The sequence below is a fragment of the Melanostigma gelatinosum genome, assembly GCF_949748355.1.
Source record: "Melanostigma gelatinosum genome assembly, chromosome: 9".
Taxonomy (NCBI): Eukaryota; Metazoa; Chordata; class Actinopteri; order Perciformes; family Zoarcidae; genus Melanostigma; species Melanostigma gelatinosum.
This window is the reverse complement of record NC_136642.1, coordinates 5,683,091-5,707,176: the sequence shown is the minus strand read 5'-3', so window position 1 is coordinate 5,707,176 and position 24,086 is coordinate 5,683,091. Positions and strand designations below refer to the sequence as shown.

The window sequence follows — 24,086 nt, the reverse complement described above, 5'->3', positions numbered from 1 at the left end:
TCAGCATTCTTTGTGCAGTGCTGTAACCCCTTCCTCTCTCTTCCCCCCCCCCCCCCCCCCACTCAACTAACCCCATGTTACTGACTGAAACGCATAACCCATTTCCTCTGTAATCTAAACTCGCTTTCTACTTATCAAAACCTATAAAAACATGTTACGACTGCTTGGAATGAATGAGGCAGCCGCGGCCCCTCTCTCGCCGGGGGGGGGGGGGGCGCACACAACTTGTACACACTTTTCATTCATACATTTTCTACATCTACTACTCTGACAGTTTGTGATCAATAGCGACGGAGCCTTCATGAGAGACTTTCCCCTAATGTGCTAATTGGGTGAAGTGTGCAAAACGGAGCGGAGGCATCTAGGAGGGGACAACAGCGCGCCGTGTAGTAGATCTATGTAACTAGATGCACTCGTATACACAAAACAGGTTCATTACCGTACTAGCTTGCATGTGTGTTGTATGGTCACTTAGACGGGAGAAGCGGCGCAGGGCCGGTGTTGCTCCTGGGCCGTTTCTCCTCTGTAGATTTTCATAGTTGGGAGTCTCTTTGGAAAGTTGACATGAGTTTGGAGCCAGACCAAGAGTCCATTTCAGTCCCCACATCAAAGTTGGATTTTGTATTCTAAGTTCCCGGTTTATCGATGAAAGACTGCTCGCACCTCATATGGGTTTTACTTGACATTTCTCGGGTTTGTCGAGTTGATCAAGGTAAGAAAAAAGAAGAAACTTGACAACGGCACTCCCAACGGCACATTTTCTGCTGCGTGTAAAGGACGGAGACTGAAGTGGCGCTCGCTGGTGAAACTCGCAACTTATTTCCAAAGGGGTCAATACAGTCTGACGGTTTGTCTTTGGTAGCGTTTCCAGATGTTGCAGCACAGTGTAGAGGTGTTTCATACCGGTCTAATAGCGGTCGTAGTGCATTAGTTTTTGGGCCGGCATCAGCTGGCGTTAGTTTCTGGTTTCTCTGTGAACAGTGAAAGAGGGATGCCAATGTGGCCCTCGGTGGCTGACCCGTCAACTTTGATGGATGGAAATGAAAAAATAAAAAAAATAAGTCTTTGAACTCTGTTACAGTATGCCGTGCCATTACAAGGCGTGCGATATTGCAGGTTTATTTGTAAAAGCACATGTTTTTTTTTGTGAATTACATTTTTTGGGGACATTTTTATTATTATTGTATCTGCGCCATGTTAGTTCTGGTTCTTTGTTATTTTTCCAAGATTCAAGATGTATTGTAAATGTTTCTAATAAAACAAAAATGAAATGATCTCCAATTGAAACGGTTGCATTTCTTTCCTCCAAAGGGGAGCTTTTATGGCTTAATTGACTATTCATATTTTAATCCCAATGATCAGAGGAACAATAATTTTACAGCAAAGATTCAGTTATTAAATAATAGTAGACATTAAGAATGATATAATGCATTCATTGTGCCCACCAGATTCATTCATGAAAAAAACAGCTACTTGCAGCCTTTATTGTTTTACAACATCTTAAGTGAGACATGAGAAGAGGCAGGCTATAACAAAGGAGATTTATTTATACATATGCAGTCCAAATATACATATATTAGAATAAATGTTTAAAAGCCTTAACCTACACCACCCAGTTTAAGACCTGTGAAGTCAACAGAAGTTAGTGTTTGTGTGGAAATGCGTAACCAGGATAAACACCATCTGTGTGCGTAACCTTTGGATTTAATTAAGCCCCTCCTAACACTACCATCCCTTTCCTCCATCTATTAGATCCTGGCTCCCGAATACAACCCCCCGCCCACCCCTCCACAGGAAATACAGACAAGTGAGAGCGAGGGCAGACCTCAGGGACATCCCCGAAGGCAGAGTCCTGTTCCAGTTACATACAGTGTGGAGAGAGACAGAGCAGTAGGTAGCAGGCAGTGGAGGATTTCACTTACAGTAAAACAAGCCATCTCGGGTACATCAGAGACCACAGTAGCAGGGCAGGGCTGAGTGCCCTCACTAACTCATCCCCTGAAACATTATCCATCCATCTATCCCAGCAAGCAGGCAGCAGCAGCTGCTGCTGCAGCAGCAGCAGCAGCAGCAGCAGCAGCAGCAACACAGGGTTGCCAATGCATTCAAACAAATTCCCCTGATCTCTCCCACTGCACCCAAAGGTTCAGGGTTAGGGGTGAGACGGGTACCAGGAGAGCCACTGTGAGGCAGGTTAACCCGCTCACTAGTGATGCAAGCTTTGCACAGCGTTAACTCTCAACGAGACGGGATCGCCGCAAGAGCGTGACTCATCCGTACTCATCTCATATATTCCAAACAAAGATCAAAAGCATTTAAAAAGGAAACTACATGTCACTGGCAGAGAGGGATGTTGTTGCTCTGAGTGGACCACAACTTCAATCAACCAACTTTGACCAAATTCCAGCATTTGCATTTCGGCAAAAGAAAAGACTTGAAACCCTTGTTCCTGCATTAGTTGAGATATGATTGTGGGCATCAAGAAGCAAAGCGATCAGTGTGGAAAATCAAAACCAAATAGTGTTAAACTGCAAAACCGTTTGGCCAGAGACGACCTTAATCGAGCGTTCAATAAATATCGTAAGGGACATTATGTTTTCTAAATATTATACATTTAAGCAAAATGGGAATGGCTGCGGTGACAAAAGGGAGGAAAGTTTTGAAAGACAGAAATGGTGATGAGATACAAAAGGGACCTCATAATGCGTTACATTTGTCAGATTGTGAATCAGTTGTGATCAAAGGCTGAAAGCACTGTGTACGCTGCATCTCACCCGCTTTCCTTCCATCGATACTAACCCCACCCTCACCCCCGTCTAAACTTCTCCTCTACCCCTCCTTTACTGGTCCCCCTCTTCAGAATGTATTAAGTCGTCTTAAGAAGACAATAAGCAAATCAGCCCAGCACAACTGTCCTCGTGTGAAATGGTAATCTCTACCCGTCTCTCCATTCTCCCTGTCCACCTGTCTGTCTCCGTTTGTTTCTCCGATTGCCTGGAGGTGAAGGAGGAGGTCAGCGCTGAGGCCTCAGTTGTTCTGGCAGCAGACACCCTTACTGGCTGAGTTTTGGGTGGGCTCCACCGTGATGGGCACTACGTTGGAAGCCGGCGAGAAGTCTGAGTCACTTCGCCCTGACATCTGCCTCTGTGACACGATGTTGTAGATGGCTGTGATGGAGAAAAGGGTGAAAGGGAATGAGTTATGTGTTGATTCCTAGAAATCCAGCCAACAGTGGGACATATTGTGATAAGGACAAACAGCATGGCGGAACCGAACAACAACTGTTCTATCCAGACTCCTGGCAGCTGTGAAGGATTCTTTCCTTCCTAAACTGGCATCGTTATGTCATGTGGCAGTACCGCGTCTCATTTCAGGCGTTCCCCAATGCTGCAATATGCAATACAGTTTAAATTAAAAATGTTAATACAAGTATTATACATCAAGGGACTTGCTTCTGTGTACCTGCTTTCTTGAGCTGGGAAGAAGACACTATAAAGTCACATATTTAGCAGACAGGAGCTGTTCAAACACACAGGTGACCTTAAAAAAGGGGAAATTCTCCACCTTTTATGTGGACGTCCAATTAGTGTTGGGGGTCAATACAGTCAATTGATGCGATAAATTCCTCAGTGTGCGCTGTATCGACCGAGAAAGCTGCAAAATCTGTTCTTCTTCCTGCGTCCGGCGCCAGCATTTGATGTGGCCGTGATGTCTCTATGCCTGAGAGAGGACAGCAGGACTAGTGCAGACCCCCCTCTGACTTCCTGTGACAGTAACGCTGGGTATCGGTACTTGATACCTTTAGGTGTGGACTGAAAGGACCCAGAACCAGGTGGTATCCAAACAACCATTTGTCTGGTTTTGCAAGCAGCCAATCACCACAAGCGGCCACTACCTACCGCTGCAGCCGTACAGTCTTGAGCGCGCTGTCTTTGACGTAGTTGGAAGTTCAGCGTGCCGAGATGCCACAAAAACATTTGAAAGTCTGGCTTTACTACACGCCTGTTGAAAATAAATGCGTAATCGTTACATTTTACGCAACAGAGCGCTTCAATTCACATGATGGGCATCGAATGAAGAAGGAAATAAAGTGATACCCATACTAGTAGAGTACTTCATACCATAACTTTAAGAGTACTGGTAATGTACTTGTGTAAACGATACACAGCCCCACTGTTACATACCGCAGCTTTAACTCTAAACTACAGCCAGATGTGGACCATAACAGTCCTGAAATAAAGACTGCTGATTTAGAAACAGAACTCCAGGCTGGCTGTGACATGACGCGTCAGGTGGAGAAGCCATGACTCATTACTACAGATCCTACACAGCACGAGCTGCCACGCCCACACAATCCACGAGGACTCTCTGACCTACGATCTGTCTGCTGCTGCTATCTCCACACACGCGACATCTTCTAAAGTTCAGCTCCAACTGGCCCGCTAATGTACGGCTAACTTCCTCTCTCCTCCTCCATTAACGAGCTAATTAGCTACGTTAGCTGAATGGAGGCTTGTCGGTTTGATGTTTTTATGAATTAGAAATTACCGATAAAGCCTCGGTGTGGGCAGAACGTCTCACACGGCTCAAGCTGAAGCGTCTGGGAACTGAACAAGAAGGATATAAACAGTAAGTGGCGCAGACTGACTGGAGCAGTTGAAGTGGAAGCACCACTCGCTGTTGGACTGCTCCTTTATGCTCTCCAAGGGTGGACTCAGTCACAACGACTGCTGTTTTCTCCTCCATTGTACCAAATCTTTAAAATCGAATGCACTTGTTAGTGCGTCTACATTCCTAAGGGGACTCTGTTCATAGACATTTGCTTGATGAAACATATCTGTGAGTGTGAACCAGTATCAGAATGCCTCTCTTAAACAGAAGCATCTGGTACAGTGGGTTAGTGTAGATGTGTGACCACAAACAGAGACCATTAGCGGTTCGTCAGTGATTGTCAAACATCACAGCAGCTCTCACTAGCGCTGGTTGGCCGAGTGCTCTTTCATTGAGCCAAACAATCATATTTCTTCCGTAGAACATAGTCGGGTGGTGTTCTTACCACAGACTGCTCACCAGTGATGGGCATGTAAAACTGATGAGATGGGTTTTGCTGCCATCTAGTGGCAGAGGATGAGTGTTGTTATGTAAACCATCACTGGAAATGTAACACTTTTAGGTTCAGGATCAAATGCACATTCATTCTCTCTAATTTGATTTAAACATGAACGAAGAAATGAACACAAATGTGAAACCCACCTGTAAGAATCGTCTGGAAAGCCAGCTCCACATTAGACGAGTCCAACGCTGACGTCTCCAGGAAGGACAAGCCGTGCTTCTCTGCAACACACACAGGCACAAAATGTGCTTTATGTTTAACTTTCATAACTCCTCTGAGCTGAGGTGTGTTGTTGTGTTGTACTGGCATTACCACTGCACTGATTCAGGGATTAATTTATTCTACATAATGCACTCACTCCAGGGTTCCCCCTAGAAGCGGAGTCATTTCAGCTGCTTCCTGTTTGATCGCTCACAGTGAACTGCTTTGTACTTATAGAGAGATCTAATGGGTTGTGTGACAGCTGACTGGTCTGCTGTTCATTTACAACGTGATCAAATGCAATGACGTTACCCACAAAGATAGAATAAAGAATATAATGCAAACGCTTTGTAAGCAAAGTCTGCTGGGATACAACTGCTATTAAAAAAGGTTATGCTTCTGTATTACATAGTGTATATAGACTAAGACACGATCAATCTGTATTCAAATAAGGAATTAATGGCTTACGCTATTATTGTAACTATTTTCCACTCATGTGTCCTAATGAGCCAGGACCTTGAAACCCAAGCAGCTTGATGGAATTCAGCCATCATTAATTTTATCATTCATATCATTATCGTTTCTTAACGTGAAAAATGTCAAAACGTCTTCCATTAAAAAAGTCTATAATAAAGGACAGATTCCTATCAAAAAGTAATAAACTACGTTTTTTTTAATGCTTACTTCTGATCAACAACCAGAAAACTAAAATATACGTCATGGAACTAAGAAACATGTCTCATTTCTTGTACATTGTGATAGCCAAGTATAAAGGAGAACAGTTACTACTATCCTACATGGAGGGATCATGTTCTCACAGTGGCGTGAGTGAGACGTCAGACTGGTCCACTGTCGCTGTTCACTTCACTCTTGGCCTTACGACACACTTTGCATGGACGTGTCCACCACCGCGGTCTTTATGTAAACTAGGCTTCATAAATTACGTTTGTGGAACAGAAAAACAAATCAGTAAATTCAGAACGCACCAAGAGGCACCGACAGTATTTAACCAGCAACGGAAATGATTCTTTTCACTCCAATACGAATCAACAGGGGTCCTACCAAGACTCATTTAACAGTCAAAAGAGGTACAACGCCGACTTGGACCCGAGCCAATAAACTCAAGGTGAGCAGTAAACACGTGGCTCAACTAATCTAAAATAACAGTGTGCGAGAGTCAAAAGGGTGACACAATTGTACCGCAAGGCTGACCGTAAACAAACAGACCTGCTCTGAAACAGCCTTGAGATTCTCAGAGGGGCGAGATAAACGGAAGTTGAATTAATCTAAATCTAAAGTACTTTTGACCTCAAGCTGTGCTTGCTTATATATACTCGCAGTCAAGCCAAGGACATTTGGGGTGAAATGCCGTACGTTGTGCAAACATTCCTAACACGGGTGTTCCCAGTGGTAATGAGCGCACAACACGTATGTTATTAACACTTAAGTCTTATTAAAGCTGATAGGGTTCAACTCAGTCCATCCAGGCTCATTATCATAACTTTAACCTGGTGATTATCTGTCTGTGCTCACACACACACACACACACACACTACCTGCCAAGGCCTTGGCCTCGTCCGTTGGCACCGCCCTGAGGTGGCGTAGATCACTTTTGTTGCCCACTAGCATGATGACTATGTTGCTGTCTGCGTGGTCCTGCAGCTCCTTCAGCCAGCGCTCAGCATTTTCGTACGTCAAGTGCTTGGCGATGTCGTAAACCAAGAGGGCTCCGACTGCTCCACGGTAGTACCTGGACAACACAAGAAGAGGCGGACATGAAATAAATGAAGAGCAGAAAACTCGTTCTTGCTGTTGATTTCAGGATTCTTGGCGGGTGTGTCACACGGGCTCGGCCAGCTTTGAAGCTGAGAAACACCAGAAATAAAACAGTAAAAGCTCCCAAAAAAACACTGCAGACAAAGCTCATAAGACAAGTGAACATTGGCTGACATTACTTATTTTTAATTGAAGACTGGCTCTAAAATCTGCTTCCTCAATGCCTGTGGGGGGGGGGGGGGGCTTTATACAGCACATGGCAATGCCTCAGGGTTGGTTACGCCATTGAGGCAGACTACTAAAAAAGACAAATGTTGGGACGGGAACTTGATCGAGAGACGAGGAGGAAGCTGTGATAAATGAAACGCTTCCTGCCCTGGGGCAAAAGGCTGCATCTTGTAGTATTAATCACTTCAGAGATCCTAACTATTCCTAACTTCTATCCTAACTATTTTAGGAATGATGATTCTAAACTGAATTCGTGGAGGCAGGATGACTCTTGGTTGGATGTTTACAACCCTTAACCTACAACCCCAGACGTTCATAACGCAGTGAAAGGTCATGAGACTGTGAAAAAATTAAAATAAATGTCCCAATGCACATCAAGGAAGCAGAAGAGGCACTTATAGGTTCCTGTGCTTAGTATCTATATCAACATGCTTATTTGAGCCACTGCATGTGGAGCTGTGTGTCTGCATGTATGCTGGACATAATTAAAAGATCCATGATTTTCTTCAAGAGAGCACGTACTTGTGTGAAGTGGTTTATTATCACTGCCTATGGGTGGAAGTGAAAGACTGTGACAACAGACACCACAACAGCGTAATGGAGCTCTAACAAAAGGCTTCAATGATTACTGTACTCACGCAGAAGTGATGGCTCGGTATCGCTCCTGACCAGCTGTGTCCCAGATCTGAGCCTTGACGGTCTTGCCCTCTACCTGGATGCTGCGTGTGGCGAACTCCACCCCGATGGTGCTCTTGCTCTCCAGGTTGAACTCATTTCGGGTGAAGCGGGACAGCAGGTTACTTTTCCCGACACCCGAATCTCCAATCAGCACCACTGCAGGGGAAAGAAAAGGGGGATTTGGAACAATCATCATCAGTTATAAGGTTTATTGTAGACTCTAGAAAATGTTCCACAGAACAAGATGGGTTGACTTTTTTCGAAATCAAATTTGACTCAGTGTTATCAGTTGTGCTGCTCCATCAATGACGCATGTGTGTGGCACCCAGCCGAAGTGGAGCAGAAACGCCGGGCACACCCACTGAGCATACAAAATCCTGGAACCATCTGATCTTTTCAGTTAACACCCGCAGACTGAGAGCAGGTGAAACCAGTGATTCACTGCAGTTTCACCTGCCAAATGTACTTCAGCCATAACAGTATTTGACTGTGAATACGTTTAATATTTTTAAATCATCAAGAGAACTGAGACATAGATTATACCACATGGTAACTTAAATTGATTTGTTCTCCTTCTGTTTTAAAGACTTATAATCTAAAATAAATCTAAAATGTTCAGACATCAACGCCTTAAACTGAGCACTCGCTCTGGAGCCGAAACTCAGCTGAAGTTTGTGCAAATGCCAAGCACTTCCTCCAAATTACTTTAGCTTTGGGGCCACCATTCACACTTCCCAAACAAAGCATACAAATCTATTAAACCTAACATAAGCTACACTCGTAAAAAAGGCTTTGGTTTACATACAAACGTCAGCAGGATTTTTACTGACATGGCGTGAGAGCAGTAAATGACTATGTTTACAATGTGGAGCTATTCCTTGAATGCTTCGTGTGTAATTACGACAATAAAAACAGGTTAGATGCTGCGTTTCCTCCACTGGACGCCCTCTTAAAAAGTACTTTAAAAAAGGCATTATTAGGGTGAGTGTTTGTCAGAAAACTACTTCCACAATTGTCAGGTGAGTCAGTGTGTCAAAAGGAACCAACCACAACAGCACACCACCGGCACACCACCCTGCTATTATGAAATAGGAACTTGTTATGGAATGTTGAAACTGCATGAACAAACCGACCACCGTGTCTACACATGCGTTTAAGCAATACTGCTCATTCTAAAGGGAAACTGTGTATCAAAATGTGTCTGTGGTACTACAGTATGGTGTAACAGGCACAAGTAGAAACCCGTTCTGACTTATTTAGACTTTGAAATAATACAAATATGGGGCACCTGTGAAGACCTCACATTCCAGCAGTGTGGCTCTCCTACATGCCTGATAAAAAAGGTAACATTGTCATTCTCCATATCGCCAAAGACAAAAGATCTTGGGTGGAGGACAAAAACCATTATGCAATCAGGTCAAAGTGCTCTGCCACAAGACGACTAATTTCATGGCTGCATTACACGCCCATTCACTGTTGTTGGGTTTGCATTCTTCAGGTGAAAAGAATATGACACCTCTCTATTACATTACACAACACTGCACCCAGGGATCTAGTCCAGCCTGTGACTGTCCGGAGGTACGGCAGAAAACAAAGAATGGAACTAAGTAATACTGAGAATATGAGTCAGTGTCTCGGTCTGTTCAGTCAGATTCATTGATATCTCCTGAATCCCTGTGAATGGAATAACAGATAACCATCACATCCTCTCTCCATTGATGTGGAATTAAAGTTGTGCATAATGCTGGCAATCGTCAAGAGACCCTTTTAGATTTAAAACATTTAAAATATACATATTGTATATCCACTAAAATAAGCAGATGGCCTTAACGTAATATAATCAGTTGGTCAGTGAAATGTGCCTTTAAATCCAAAAAGATGCTTTGTGAGAAAAAAAAACTGAATTGAAGGAGTTTGTATGAATTGTTTTTACAACAAATATTAAGGCTCATACACATCACTGAAATAAACATGAGACAGGTATGCTTCAGCAGGATGACTACCTGCACTGATGTCTCTCCATCAGTCGGGTTTATGTAACTCACTGGCACAAAAGGAGGTTGTAGGAACAAAAGGAGAGTCATGTCAATAAGGTTGAGCTCTTTCCTGGTTCGAGCAGACGACGGAGAAGGCGGCCGATACTTATCAGTGTCCTTGCACCGCCGCCGCACATGATTCAGACAAATTTGCTATTTGGTCACCAAGAGTCATGTCACTTTATCCGAGAGCGAGTGAGTGAGTGAGTAAGTAAATCTCGTCTTCTCTATGCTCAGGGACACTGTGGCCCCACACACACACACACACACGTACACACACTTCATGCAGGTATTTCCAGTTTGACAACACATGCTTGTTTGGTGCTCTATAATTGAACAGACCATGAGCACTTCATTTCCGCTTCGCTTGTGACAAGATTCAACTATGAATTACTTTTTTTTCTACCAGGTAGCCATTAAAGGAACAATCACTCTCCGCCCCCAGTATACATTATTAGTATATATTGATATCTATGAATGAAGCTTATGATGTTTGCTGGACCATATATTGAGAAATGTTAAATATTAAAGTTAAGGTGGTGGAACAATTGGATGTTAGTGACAAAAGAAGAGTTTTTTTTGCCAAAGTAGATTCAAACTGCAGGTACACCATGGAGTCCTCAGGTACAAAACTAAATAACCCAAACTCCATGTATTCTCCAGGTATGGATGGAGGTTGTTTGGATTTGTTGACCTGCCACATATTATGACCCCCCCCCCTATTGATCAACATCGCATCCCCCAAAAACATGATTGCATCATCGACCTGCAAGATGACGACTCTACTGCAGATGCTGCTTTAAACATAAAGAGTACTTATCTTTATCTTTAGTAAAGGTCATTAGGTACCCTTTAAGAGTATTGAGACCCTAAACCAAGGTGATGGCTTGATCCTCATCCGTAAATAGTTGAGTCTCAAGGTTTGTTAGATATGTTAATGAAGAACGTGAAACTGGACGGTGAATTAGTAGGAAACTGCCTTTATGAGCTGTAGCGCCTATGTCGAAAGAATAAGTCTTCAGTAATACAATAGTTGCTGCGAACAGCAGGTGCCTTTGTCTTCAATGTCGCGCGACACCTTGTCGTTAGGCACGCAGGTCAACACCTTTAACAAGTCGGCATCAAATGACTCGCAGGTGAACGGCTTGGTGTCGAAGTTGAGCTAACGTTACCTAGCTTAGAACACAAACAGCTACTCACCTTTAAAAAGATAGTCATACTCGTCTTCTCGGTTGGTCATAGCTGCTCTTCTTCGGCGTCCCTCTACGTATTTAACTCGAAGTCGGAACACAAAACTGAATGGTGTATTTCAACTACTAAGTTACTTCGTGTGCGTACGTTAACGTTAGTTAGCCTCACGCGGAAGACGGTAAAGTCTCACTCAAACGACTAGTAACGCTAAAACATAATAATGTCAAATGTCAAAAGAATGTGACACTGCTGCTTGTTATCAAGCATAAAAACATCCAACGGCAACTGGTAGCTGAAAAAGTTTCGCCTCGTCTGTCTCGCCCTCTGTCACTTGCCATTACCGAGGCTGCGACGTAACGTCAGTTTCTTTTGTCCCGCCCCTGGCTCGCCTCCTACTGGTCAACAGCTGATGGACACCTGTCACTGAGGTCGACTGTGATTGGTCCGCTCCGCCGTCGGTTATTAGTTGTGGCGCTGTGATGACGTATGCTGCCCCCAAGCCTCAAAACAGGTAACGTCGAGCCACAGGTTAATTTATAAGCAAAGCAAAGCCCAGCTGGTAAAACAAGTGGTATGACAAATATCTCACTGCAGCGGGTGTCGCAGCAGCCTAGTACAGTACACAAATACAGTGGTACAACACAGCAGGCAATGGAGCTGATCAGAGAGACAAAAGAAGACACACTCTGAGTATATAAAGACTATTGTTCTGTTTGGGGTCCATGGAGACACTGGGCCCAGTTTAATAACTCAAAAATACATTTAACAGAGTTGTATTAGCTTTCATACTTTATTACTTTTCCTTAAATCTATGAGACTTGCTTATAAACATGATTTTGAACTGACTCATGTTGTTGTATGCTGTGTAAAATTGTTCGATGCATTAGTTCTCTCAAGTAAAACATGGTCAAATTCACTGTAAGTGCTCTATATCTGTTGATTTGTTTTTCACACCACCAGTCAGCCCAAATCCATACACAAACCCAACAAATATTGAACAGTACGCAATAATGCAAAGCTGCAATGATCCGATGAATCGATGCATCACTGAAAAATTTGTCTGCAACTATTTTGATATTCAAATGATCGTTTTAGTTATGTTTTTAAATAACAGCAAAATGCCATTTCTACATAGTTCCAGAGGTTCCTGAGGATGTGATGGTTCTCTTTGACATACATGATCGTAAACTTATTGGGTTTTGGACTTTTGGTCAGACAAAACAAAATATTTTTAAAGTTTAAATCCGGCATTAACACGTTATTCTGACCTATTATTAATAAAACGGTTTATTGACAAAATAATCCTCGGCCTACAATGAAAATGATTGTGAGTTGCAGCCCTGAAAACATGAAGTATTCCTTTATTTGGTGGAATAACAGTGTCCCATTCACTTATTTAGTGTGAGCACAATACCAGGGTCCTGGCCCACCTAAATGGAATTGGGCCATAGTTAATGTTATCAATTACACCTGTGTTTAGCTTGCAATGACATGTCAAAATGGCTGCTGTGAAAAGGGCCTATACATTGAGGTCTATGGACGCCAAACAGTGAGGAAGTAAAGACAATGTCAACGCAAAACAGGTTTATCAAATTCCCCTTTCTTCTTCCCCTCTTTCTATGCAAACGGTAACTTTACACTGACGTTCTTAAGACAACATTGTGTGCCAACATAAAATAAAGGTTTTATTATTTCAAGTTGAAATAGTGTTTATTTATTTGACAAGTAAGACTTTATTGAGACAATGGAATTCATGACATTTAAAGATATAAATGCAGATTTCAGTCATTCAAGGTATCCAGATGGAAACTAAAAGTATCCATTAAATACACTGGAATTTGGATTTGGTGCTTTCCAAACATTAAACTCAGGTTGACCATGTATAAGATATTACTGTTTTCTCACTACCAACAGCACAAAACACGAGCTTAAAATAAACTATTGGGCACGAATATAAGAATCTAAGATGATCCTGAAATGTGGGATATAAATGCATATTAAACTAATGTACTGTATCTATTATCAAGATAAACAATTATATGCATACATTGACTGTGGAGTAAAAAGGGAATAATAATTCATAGTCACAGTAATTGTATATATTATTGGATAATTGAACTCTTGGCAGAAAGGGAAAGTCTGAAACAGCTTGCAGTCAGTGTGTAAACTCGTCAATAAAATGAGATGTCACACAGGTTTTACACACAGGTTTATTCATTGTGCTCAGAGAGGAACTTTTGTTTTTATCATATCAGACGCGGATAACTGACCGTCTGACACCTTGTGTTTGATAAAAGGCCACATTATATTTGTCAATGTCTTGTTTTCGCCGTCTCTCTTATCAGGCAAATCCACTAATTCCCCATAAAACTGACGGCTGGTTTGGTTTCGCTGTTATCAAATTTGCAGCAGGAAGGAAAACACATTTCTACCATATCTCCCAGGCCTAATAAAGAGGTCTGTGCATTCATCATTCTGATAGGGTTTCGCCAGCTTTAATTGGGCCAGTTAATCATCGCAGCACAGTCAGAAGAAAGATGAATGTAACGCTTGAAAAGGTTGCTCACTCCTGACCTATTCTGTCGAACGGAGACGCTGTATGTCTCAAAGATATTATTTTGTTTCCACATCTTTGCGTCTTCAGCGTTTTTAGACCTCACTATGGAGTTCCTGCAAGGTTAAGAGCCTCTGCTGCAGCCAAGCGTTTGATGTGAAACAGTTTGAGAGAGGATTGGATCAGAGACACAAACACAAACTAATCATGTTTACCAGAGAGTTGAGCTTACCTCAGAAAACTATTTGTCAGTATAGTGTGTTGCTGTGATTGAAAACTAACATTTCATTTGAACTGAATCGCTGCTGAGGTGGTAAATCTGACTAATCTGGTATTCCTACTTTAATTCTAAAGGTCTTTATCAGAGCAGACTTTTGACTTGTCATAGTAGGAAAAGCACAGGATGTTAAGAACATTAACAATGGCTGTTGAAGTTTTCCATTAACTCACGACAGTGTGACGGTGAGCTAACAGGCTCAATACAAGGACCCTGAGACTGAAGCTAAATCACTAATTGTCTTATTTACACCTGAGCTTTTCTTACTGTGTGACGTGTCAAAATGTCCTCTGAAAATAAATACCTAGATCTTTTGTTCGAAGACACAAATAGCACACAGTAGGTCTCCATAAATCCTTTATTTTTCAACAGAATTGCAATCAATCTGATCCGCGATCATCAGCTGTAGCACACGCACAGCAGTGACAGCGAGACTCACAGTGCCACCAACCAACAAACTATAAAACAGTCACGTGTCATTTACACACGCCATGATGCATCTACGGTGCTCCAATTCTGTGCATGGATTGTAAATATCATCTTACAGGTCTCACGGTTAAGTGTTTAACTTTTGACCTGTAGTCAGCAGTGACTCTCAGAAGAATGATGTTGGACTCCTGCACATTCATTCACATATATTAATCATCTTTTGAATATGCCATCATGCAGCTTGCACAACTTGTACATCAAAGTGACATCACTTAAGCCAAAACCGTTTATATGGGCACCCGTGGTTGGCGTGTCGCGTGCCTCTCGTCAAGCTCGACACAAGGTTGTGGGTGAAGTTCACCTGTCGCCCACCCTGAGGCCCCGGGGCTCCTGGAGGACCTTGCGATCAGACGTTCCTGCAGCAGGGTTTCCCCTCCTCTTCGTTTTCTGCGCTGGAGCTGCTCAAGGACACAGCGCTGGTGGAGCCCCGAACCACTTCCTTACTGTTCGCCTTCCTGTGAATCTCTGCGGCAGAAAATGAATATATATAATGTACATTCGCATTAGGCCAGAATAACAAGAAGGGGAGTAGAACACGTACTATAAAACAAGCCAGACTTAGAAAAGGACAGCAACACTTGTAAAAAAAAATAAACCATTGAAGTTGTTCATGTCCATGAGCTTACGAGCTGGAAGTCTGGCTAGCTGAGGTTAACTTCAGGGTCAGGGTGAGGGTGGAGCCTTATCAAAGCATGGTTATGGGAAAATGTGTGTTGTCCACATCATCAATATTTCTCAGGAGGGGAGAGACAGGAAGGGAAAGACATTCAGGGCAGCAAATAGGAAGAAACCCAGGAAATGAGCGGGGGATGCTGTCAGGCAGTTCGGAAACAAAAAAAACAACCTTTCTACATTGGTAAAGAATATTACGCTTTATCCGGGTAACGGCTTTTAACAAAGGAGAAGTTAATAAACACATTACAATGCATTACCTGCTAGGACGTTGTTGAATGCTGCCTCCACGTTCGTTGACTCCAAAGCAGACGTCTCCAGGAACAAAAGACCATTCTTTTCTAGCAAATACAAATAAGCTATATTAGTTCATGTGTTTTATTGAACTCGCCTATGTAGTTGTTTTCTCGCTGGTGTCACTTTAAAGCTGCACTCCCCAAATCACGAAAAGTCACTGTTGATCTTCTCATATACAGTATAATCCTCAAAGAAATTGGTGACATGGGTAGCAGTCCTCTGCCCTTTAACAACATGATGCATCTTTATTCACACTGACAGGTTTGGTGAGCAGACTAATTACAAACAATGAACATGCAAATCCTATGCAGAGATTCTCAGCGCGGTGGTAACGCGTGTTGATACCTGCGTAGTCTTTTGCCTCTTCGGTGGGCACAGACCTCTCTGATTCCAGGTCGGTCTTGTTGCCCACCAGCATGACCACGATGTGGGGGTCAGCGTGGTCGTACAGCTCCTTCAGCCAGCGCTCCACACTCTCATAGGTGAGGTGCTTCGTGATGTCATAGACCAGCAGGGCTCCGACTGCACCTCTGTAATACCTGTTTGGAGGAGATTGACTTTACTCCTTATGTGACATTTAGGTGTCTCTTTTTTTCTGGAACGCTACCTTTAGGGACAGTGTGGCACTGCCTGTATAGTTAAATTAAGGGGATATAATAGAACAAAAGTAAAAATAATTGAATGAATTGAATCATTATATATGATCACATTTTAAGTTGATATGGGACACTTGTTAACAAACAGATACACATTCAGAAGTTAAGGAGCAACATAATCATTCATTCGGTTTCATGCTTTTGGCCAACTGATGAATTTAAGTCCACCATTTACCACCTTTTAGCTCTGTTTTTGTTCTCCTCCATCTCCCGAGGGACGTATCTGTCTCTTTAGATGCTAAATGCTCCACTATGTTCACAGCTGAGTTGCTAACTGTGTCTGCCTGCGGTTTGATGCTGAGCAGGTCATTTACAGGGGGTTTATAGCTGCTGTAGAAACAAAGAATACGCTATAAGAGCAGTGAACCAAGACAGTGAAGTTGCCATTTAGAGATGCCATAAAGCTCCGCAGAGCTGAGGGAAGTAATTCGCCCAGGCTCATCACTGAGAGTGACCCCTTTCCCAAAACACACATTTACACCATTTTTATGATAAGAATATCGATTGTGGCCGCTTTAAGCATTGTCTTACATCTTCATTGAGGAGAAGCAGTTGCTCTGGCTGTCAACTGAAAAAAAAGGCAATGTCTGACGATTGCTCTGAATTCATGAACCAATCAATACTTCCTTCACAATTATATCTCTGCTCCACTCGTCCAGCAATATAATTAATTCCGCTTGAATAGGTTTTAGATGCTTGTTACAGCACAAATGAGAAATTTCATGGGAGTGAGAATTTGCATCCTGGAATAAGTCGGCAAGTAATTACTCCAAAATCAAAGCCGTCAGAATAGAGCTAATCCAGCGGTGTAGCATATCCTCTGATTTTTCCATGTCTTAAAAATAAAATTGACATCGTTCTATTGTTTTAAAACCAATTTCCACACTGCTAATCCTTCTAGTTTAATTGAAAAGAAGAATGAATCAGGAGCGCCCTCAGTTATAACAGAGACCCGCTGAGTGTTCAAACAAAGGTCTCTGCTCTAACCAGTTTGGATTTTAGTGTGCCAGTTGGGAACTGACGAGACCAGAATGTGCTGGTTGTTATTCAGGTAATGTCAGAGGAAACTGTCGGAGCAGTGCCTATCGACACCACATTGTTGTTGTCGACATACAGGTTGCTCAACTACGGTGGAGCAAGAAAGCAAGATGTTGATCGAAATAGAATTGTCTTTTATTTCAGTGTGCCTGCTTAAAAAGTGATTTGTTTCAAAATAAGTGCAATTTTTGTTTTTGTCTGAACCTGTTTTTCCATCACAGCCACAATGCAGCTTAAGGGCATTTAGTACTGATGATCAACAATAAAGCAGAAAGAAATCATCACGGAATACCAAGATAATTTGAGGTCTTTTCTGACCATGAAATATTACAACCACAATACATGCTGCAATTTGAACGAGAAAGGTGCACTCAGTAGAGTGCAGGTCTCCGTCAGGTGTGTCTGCACCGACCTGGCCATCCAAAAACCTTACGCAGTCACATTCTGCTGCAGCAGAATGTGAGGTTAGCCGTGGACAGACACACAGGTGCACACTCACTCACTGAGCCACGCACGCACACGAGCGATGGCCTCATTTTCAGGGGCTCCTTAGATGACCATGTGCCCCGAGTGGCCTGAAGGGGACACGTTCACAACATCTCTCTTTGGATTTGTGTAAGTAATCAGCACGTAATGGGGACAGTTTAACAAAAAGTGAACGGACTAAAAATGTAACATTTCATCATAAAAGAACTGCAGGAACGCCTTGAAAATCTGCGTGTGTGAATGAGTGCACGTGAATATGCTGATGGCTGTATGAAAGCTTGACACTCACGCAGAAGTGATGGCCCGGTATCGCTCCAGTCCGGCCGTGTCCCAGATCTGGGCCTTGATGGTGTAGCCGCTGAGCTGCGTTATGCGTGTGCTGAACTCCACCCCGATGGTTGTGCGGCTGTCATGGTTGAACTCGTTTTTGGTGAAGCGGGACAGCATATTGCTCTTTCCTACACCAGATTCTCCAATTAGAACCACTGCAGAGGACACACAAAGAAAACACAAATGCATTGATGATAGTTCTGTGTTTGGGTTTGGTCGTTGCAAAACTAAACTGACTAACATTTCTTGGATAAAGGAGACAAGCCTCATGTTCACAGAGCCTAATATGAGCCAATCCTGTGCGTCCACTTCATCCTTTACAGATTTTGGTCAAGGCGTGTCTTTCTTGGTTAAATCCTCAATCTTAGCTGTCTCACACTGGGGCTAATTACACCATTGGGAATATGATGTCCTGCTTTAAAAATAGCACCACACCTTCATGGTAAATGGGTTTAATGTTGTAACTCAAGCATGCAGGGCAAATAGTGAAGAGAGAAACCATGTTGAGTAAAATACTGGTGAAACACTGATGTTGGCCTGTAACATACGACACCAGATTATTGATTATTGATTATGATTGATCACCGAGGATCTTCTGAGGCTGTAGCCTGTCCCAGCATGCACTGGTGGGATGCCAAATCTTCAATCGATTTATCAATTTTGTATTTAGACTGCAAGGAGTGAAGGTGCCAAGTAAAGGAAGCAAAGCACAGGCAGGATTGAAACTAGTTGAGGCAGAGATGTGGTTGCAGAAGTAGAAGACTTTGCAATCGATAATTCTCTCTTACGTTTGTCTGTAATGTTCCAAAAATTGGCTTACGGCATTATTTTCATTAATCATTGAGGCCTTGCAGCACAAGATCAGTCACGCCTCACCTGAGGTTTGACTTGTTGATGTTTCAGAAACCTATTTTAGCAAAACAGAAGGACAAATATAATGGAATGTTCCATGTTTGTTAACTTTAGAGCACAACCGAAAACCTTAAAACAAGTGAACCTTTATTTCAGGAAGTGTAAGGTGATCCTAAATCAGGTGGAACAAGTCAAGCGGCCACTGCCTTTCTTCTTGGTCATTTTACTGGGTAAACAGGTCGAGAAACAACACAGACACCCCCTGTTTTTTACATTTGAGTGACTAATGTTTGGCTTTCAGTTGTTCGTGGCTGACTCAGAACAAAATGAAGGCTTGGCTTAATTGGCGCAGGTAGGAAGATATGACCACACTGTGAAAACACAGAGGCACTGGGATCTCTGCACAAGTGAATCAGACACAGTCACAGCTTACTGCTGAGGCGTGTGAGCGCTGAGAAAATAATCAAAGTTCCTGTGACATCTCCACAAGATGTTAAGAATGGAGTTAGGGTGTGATGATGGGAGTTCAAACAATAGTTGGGCGTTTTCGGGGAATATGCTCATCTGCTTCCTTACCGAGAGTTAAATGACAAGATTCATGTTTGCAAGTTAAATATGTAGCTTAGCTTAGCATAACGACTGGACGCGGTGGGAAACAGGTAGCCGAAGGAAAAGATTCACCTACCATCAACAGTCATTACGGTAATCAACACGTCATATCTCGTTTGTTAAATCCGTACTAAAACTGAAATGAATGAATGAAAAAGTTTTGGTTTTACTGGGAGTTTTGTGCGACAAGTTTTAAGAGACGGAGGTTGGTGACTTTAAAAAAAAGTATTTGGACAGAGCCAGGCTAGCTGTTTACTGTCTTAACGCTACTAAAAACACACATTTATGCTTTCACATTTTGTATGGATTAGAATTACGAGATATTAAGTGTTAATGAGTGAGCTTGATATCAACTTTTTACATTTTGTACAAAGGTAAAAATGTTTAGTCCATATATGAGAAATAAAGAAATCTGAATTGTGCTGTTTTCACAATGAGCAATTTTATTTTTTGTTCAGGAATATTCTGCTTCTAATACTTTTTTTGAATGCAGGGCGTTTACTTATAATGTAGTATTTTTGAATGTGGTATTTTTACTTTAGTAAAGGACCTAAATACTTGTTCTACTGGTGACTAAAAAAAGAATATCTCCAAAAGAGCGATCACATGATCTTCTTCAGCTGTTGGAGTTTGTCATAGGAAAGATTTTCATCGACCATCTATCATTTCCACATCCAACTGCTGATGAAGATCATGTGATGGGATCTAAAGTGCCAGAACAGTTACTAAATGAACCTTGTAGTCGGACTGTTTTCGTAATGTTCTTATTTTCCATGGTCGAGAATGAACTTTGAAGCCAGCATGGACTAGAGGTTCTTAAAATGCTCCAAAAAAGAATGCAAATTTGAACAGGAGTTCGCAAATCATTTCTTCACCAGGTGCAGAACAACAGATAGAAAATGCTTTTCTCCTGAACACGCGCAGACTCCCATACACACAGTTATTCACTTACAGACTCACAGGATGGTTAACCTAAAGCCACGGCAAAGAATGTTTGACAAGTTGTTCTACTTTTGCTTGTTTTGGGTAACTGACTGTTCACTCTGCAGCCAGATCACTGTACTGCTTTTTCTCCCAGTGGGTGAGGTGAGAATGCCCGTCCTCCCCCTCTTCTCCTCCACTACTCAGTAACTTCTTATGCAAACAATTCCCAACCCTGGTTCCTATGGAGATAAAGGACAAGAGGCCTTCGAGCCTGGTCTGTTGATTCTGAGGAAGAACTTGAAGTGATGCAGCGAGGATTAAACTTTCCTTTTTGGAAATCGAACTACTGTATTCAGGACTGACCTGAAGTCCTGGTGGAAACTTTAAATAATTTAGGAGTATATATTGGACAGCAAAGTTGAATTCTTATACGCTAAATATTAATTCATGTTTCATGGACGACATTAAAACAAATCTGAGTTTTTTAAATGTGCGTTAAGGTACACAAGGATATGCATATTCATTTGTAAGTTAACTTGAAATATCTGGTCACTTTATATATGCAGTATTAAAGAGGTTTTTTGGCAAAATGAAAAATCCTTTGATAATAAAATCACAACTGCAACATTCCCATCTTATATGACTCTGACACTGAACCTTTATACTTTAACTTCTAGTTTTACATCAATAAAGTGCAGTATACCTGTGTATGTACAACTTCTAATTACGTGTCCCTGTTTACATTCAGTTAATTCATTCACAAGTATTGTCTACCATAAATATATATTATTTCATAGATTGTATATTTGTTATTGTGATCCCTGTATTTGAACTTCTGCTCATTTTATGTCTTGGAGTCTCATTTTTTACTCGCGTGATTTTCTTTTTATAGATATTTAATGGGCATTGTTGGATTTTTATAGCCAACGACTGCTTCTCGGTAATTGTTGATCATGTGACAATAAATAACTTGAAACTCAAAACTCCTTCCACAGTGTGCTGGTGTACAGTGGTGCAGGCTTACATTCCAAGCAAACTATAAAATCTGATTTTGAAGATGAGTCTCTCTGAGCTATCTGTAAATCGCTGGAGGAATGAAAACCTGCTGGTACCTTTGAGATAGTATATAACCCACACTGCCTAGGAGCACTGCAGGAGTGAGTGGTCCTTCTTTTTACACATTAACGGAACAGATACATATTTTGTGAAAAAACACTAATTCACTTTCTTGCAGAGAGTTAGATGGGAGGATCAATTCATAAACTATGAATCTATGCGTCCAGCAGGCAGTTAGCTTAGCATAAAGACTGGAGGCAGTGAGGTTGATAGACAACCAGCGGAGAATCGGCCCTGCACCTCATCCTCAGTAAAACCACAACTTGACCGTTTTACAATTTAGTCTCTGTACAGATTAAACAAGTTAGAAATATCAAGTTAAGATGGGCAGACAGAGCCATGCTAGCTGCTTCCAGTCTTTATGCTAAGCTAAGCTAACCAGCTGCTAGAAACATAAGAGTATAAATCTTCTCATCTAACTCTCAGCAAGACTGCAAATAGTTCCCAAAAGGTTGAAATATTTAGTTTTTATCATTGTATTTTCTCGTAACCAAATCGAGAGGAGGTGTGTTATAACCTGCACTGACTGTGATGTGATGTATAGAGCTGTCCTCGACTAAAGAGATAAACACTTCTGAGTTCCACAAAGAATCATGCAAAAGCACCACTTTAAATCTCTGGTGTTTGTTTACCAGAGATGTGCTCATTAGTTTCTTGGATCGATAAAATAGTAAGTAAGCATGAATAAAGCACAACGAACGACTAATTGACTTAAGAGACCAAAACAACAGATTAGTCGGCTAATTGACTAAGAGGCGGTCACACTAATGTAAACGGATAGTTGACAGTGTGGCGATCGACAGGACCTGTCTCATTCTGCAGTGGAACTCCTTGATACAGAAGGTGATACTTTGGATTTAATATTCACCTGCAGCGCCTTTTATCAACATGGCACTTTGTACCCAAATGTCAAATCACCTCTCTGAATGACTTTCACTTCTCTTGTACATCTGCTACGAGCCATCTGGTACCTTAACCAGCTGCATGTCAAAAATGATTACTGTGCCATGTAGGTTGAGTGCAGAATGAATAGAGTTAGTGGCACAAGCTGCTTCTCTTCAAAGAACAAGGCATAATTCAAGTCCAACGCTTTTACGGCCTGGAAGTGTTTCATTCGGGGAAACTCCTGTACGAGTGCTGCACTTTGTCTTTTGGCACTGGTACAGGGCTTTAAACCAGACATTCTATGATACAGCGTTGTTTCTGCTCGGGATGCTACAGATAAACAGGAATTAAAGTACACATCCTGGTTTCAACAGTAACCTGTAGCATGCTGTGCACGCGTACTCCTTACTCACGCAGGGACAATGTGCTGACCTGGCGATGTGATTGCAGTATCCTTCACCTTTGTAGGAATGAAACTCACCTGAAGAGTTTTAACATTTGCAAAGTACCAACGTACAATATTTACCTAAACAGCTGACTGAACACCCAGAGACCGGCTATTAGTTGTCTTAGCTGTGTATGTATTGTGAAAAATATATTGCATTCGGTTGCCACACAGGACATGTTCCTGTTCCTATAAATAGGCAAGTTAACAATGAACAAGGAAGTATAATTTGAAGGGCAAAGGAACATCGCAGCATAACTCCTTTAATAGACTTTAAGGATGTACAGGGGGATCAAAGCAGGTGCACTCACCCTTAAAGACAAAGTTGTAGGCCTCATCTGACCCCATGTTCTGTCCATTCAGTGTTGCCGCCCCTCAGTTTACTGCCAGCACTCACAGACTGATCCGCAGGTCAGGATGTAAGACGACACTGACTCACACCACAACACAGCCTCCTCCTCCTCAGATCCTCAGGAAAGACAGTGGCTGCAGTTTTGACACATCAATGCCAGTCGCCAGCTTTTCGTCACCCTTCCCTATCGGAGTTAGAAAGCTGGCTTGTTTGAACAAGACATGCTGAGTGTATCCAGGTTGTTGTTCAGCTGCAGCAGGCGGGGCTTGTGTCAGGGAGTGGTGGGGCAGCTGCAGAGGTGTGTCTTAATGCGGGGCAGGTTGGACAGGTGGGTCGAGTAAGCAGGTACAGCTGAGAGGGGCTGTCAGGCGCCTCCTGCTGGACCGGACCAATTACAGGAAGCAGGAAGCAAGTATCACTGATCATCATCACTACAAGGGAAACGACACGCCGAAACAGAGTTCACATGGTTTTCTATCGGTCTCTGCTTGAGCTCAACATGTCTGTTGTTTCTATTTTATATATTTGAAGTCATTTAATGCATGTGGTCATTTTAATACTATCTGTTTCAAGATGCATTTTCAAAAGAAGAGATCATTCATTTTGTGTGTAGTTTCTAACTTTGGGACATGATATTTAGATTTGTCTTGTCAAACATTTTTACACTTTTATCGTCCTTTATCGACGATCTCGTCGGCCTCCGGTCACTCAAACTGTATAGGGAGTCTTACATTTTGTGTTCTGGGCCATAAATGCACCATAACGTCATATTAATAAGCCTCGTCGGCCCTGTCATGGTTAACTGACAGTTTGGCCCATATTCTCAAAATGTTTCATGTAATTGTTGATGCTTTTCTCTAAACACAAGCAGATAAATCCTG

At 42.2% G+C, this 24,086-nt stretch overlaps 2 protein-coding genes across 2 annotated transcripts; both read right to left on the bottom strand.

Moving 5' to 3' along the window:
* Positions 1-1,468: 1,468 nt before the first annotated feature.
* Positions 1,469-11,554, bottom strand: rab11al (RAB11a, member RAS oncogene family, like). Its single transcript, XM_079275569.1, has 5 exons — positions 11,233-11,554; positions 7,957-8,152; positions 6,871-7,064; positions 5,254-5,334; positions 1,469-3,167 (listed from the first exon to the last, which is right to left on the bottom strand). Exons 1-5 carry the CDS (start codon positions 11,270-11,272, stop codon positions 3,028-3,030), a joined length of 651 nt encoding a protein of 216 aa, XP_079131695.1. The 5' UTR covers positions 11,273-11,554; the 3' UTR covers positions 1,469-3,027.
* A 2,844-nt stretch (positions 11,555-14,398) lies between these two features.
* On the bottom strand, positions 14,399-23,415 carry rab25b (RAB25, member RAS oncogene family b). The gene is made up of 5 exons (XM_079274831.1): positions 23,165-23,415; positions 17,982-18,177; positions 15,858-16,051; positions 15,476-15,556; positions 14,399-15,008 (listed from the first exon to the last, which is right to left on the bottom strand). Exons 1-5 carry the CDS (start codon positions 23,199-23,201, stop codon positions 14,890-14,892), a joined length of 627 nt encoding a protein of 208 aa, XP_079130957.1. The 5' UTR covers positions 23,202-23,415; the 3' UTR covers positions 14,399-14,889.
* Positions 23,416-24,086: the final 671 nt, after the last annotated feature.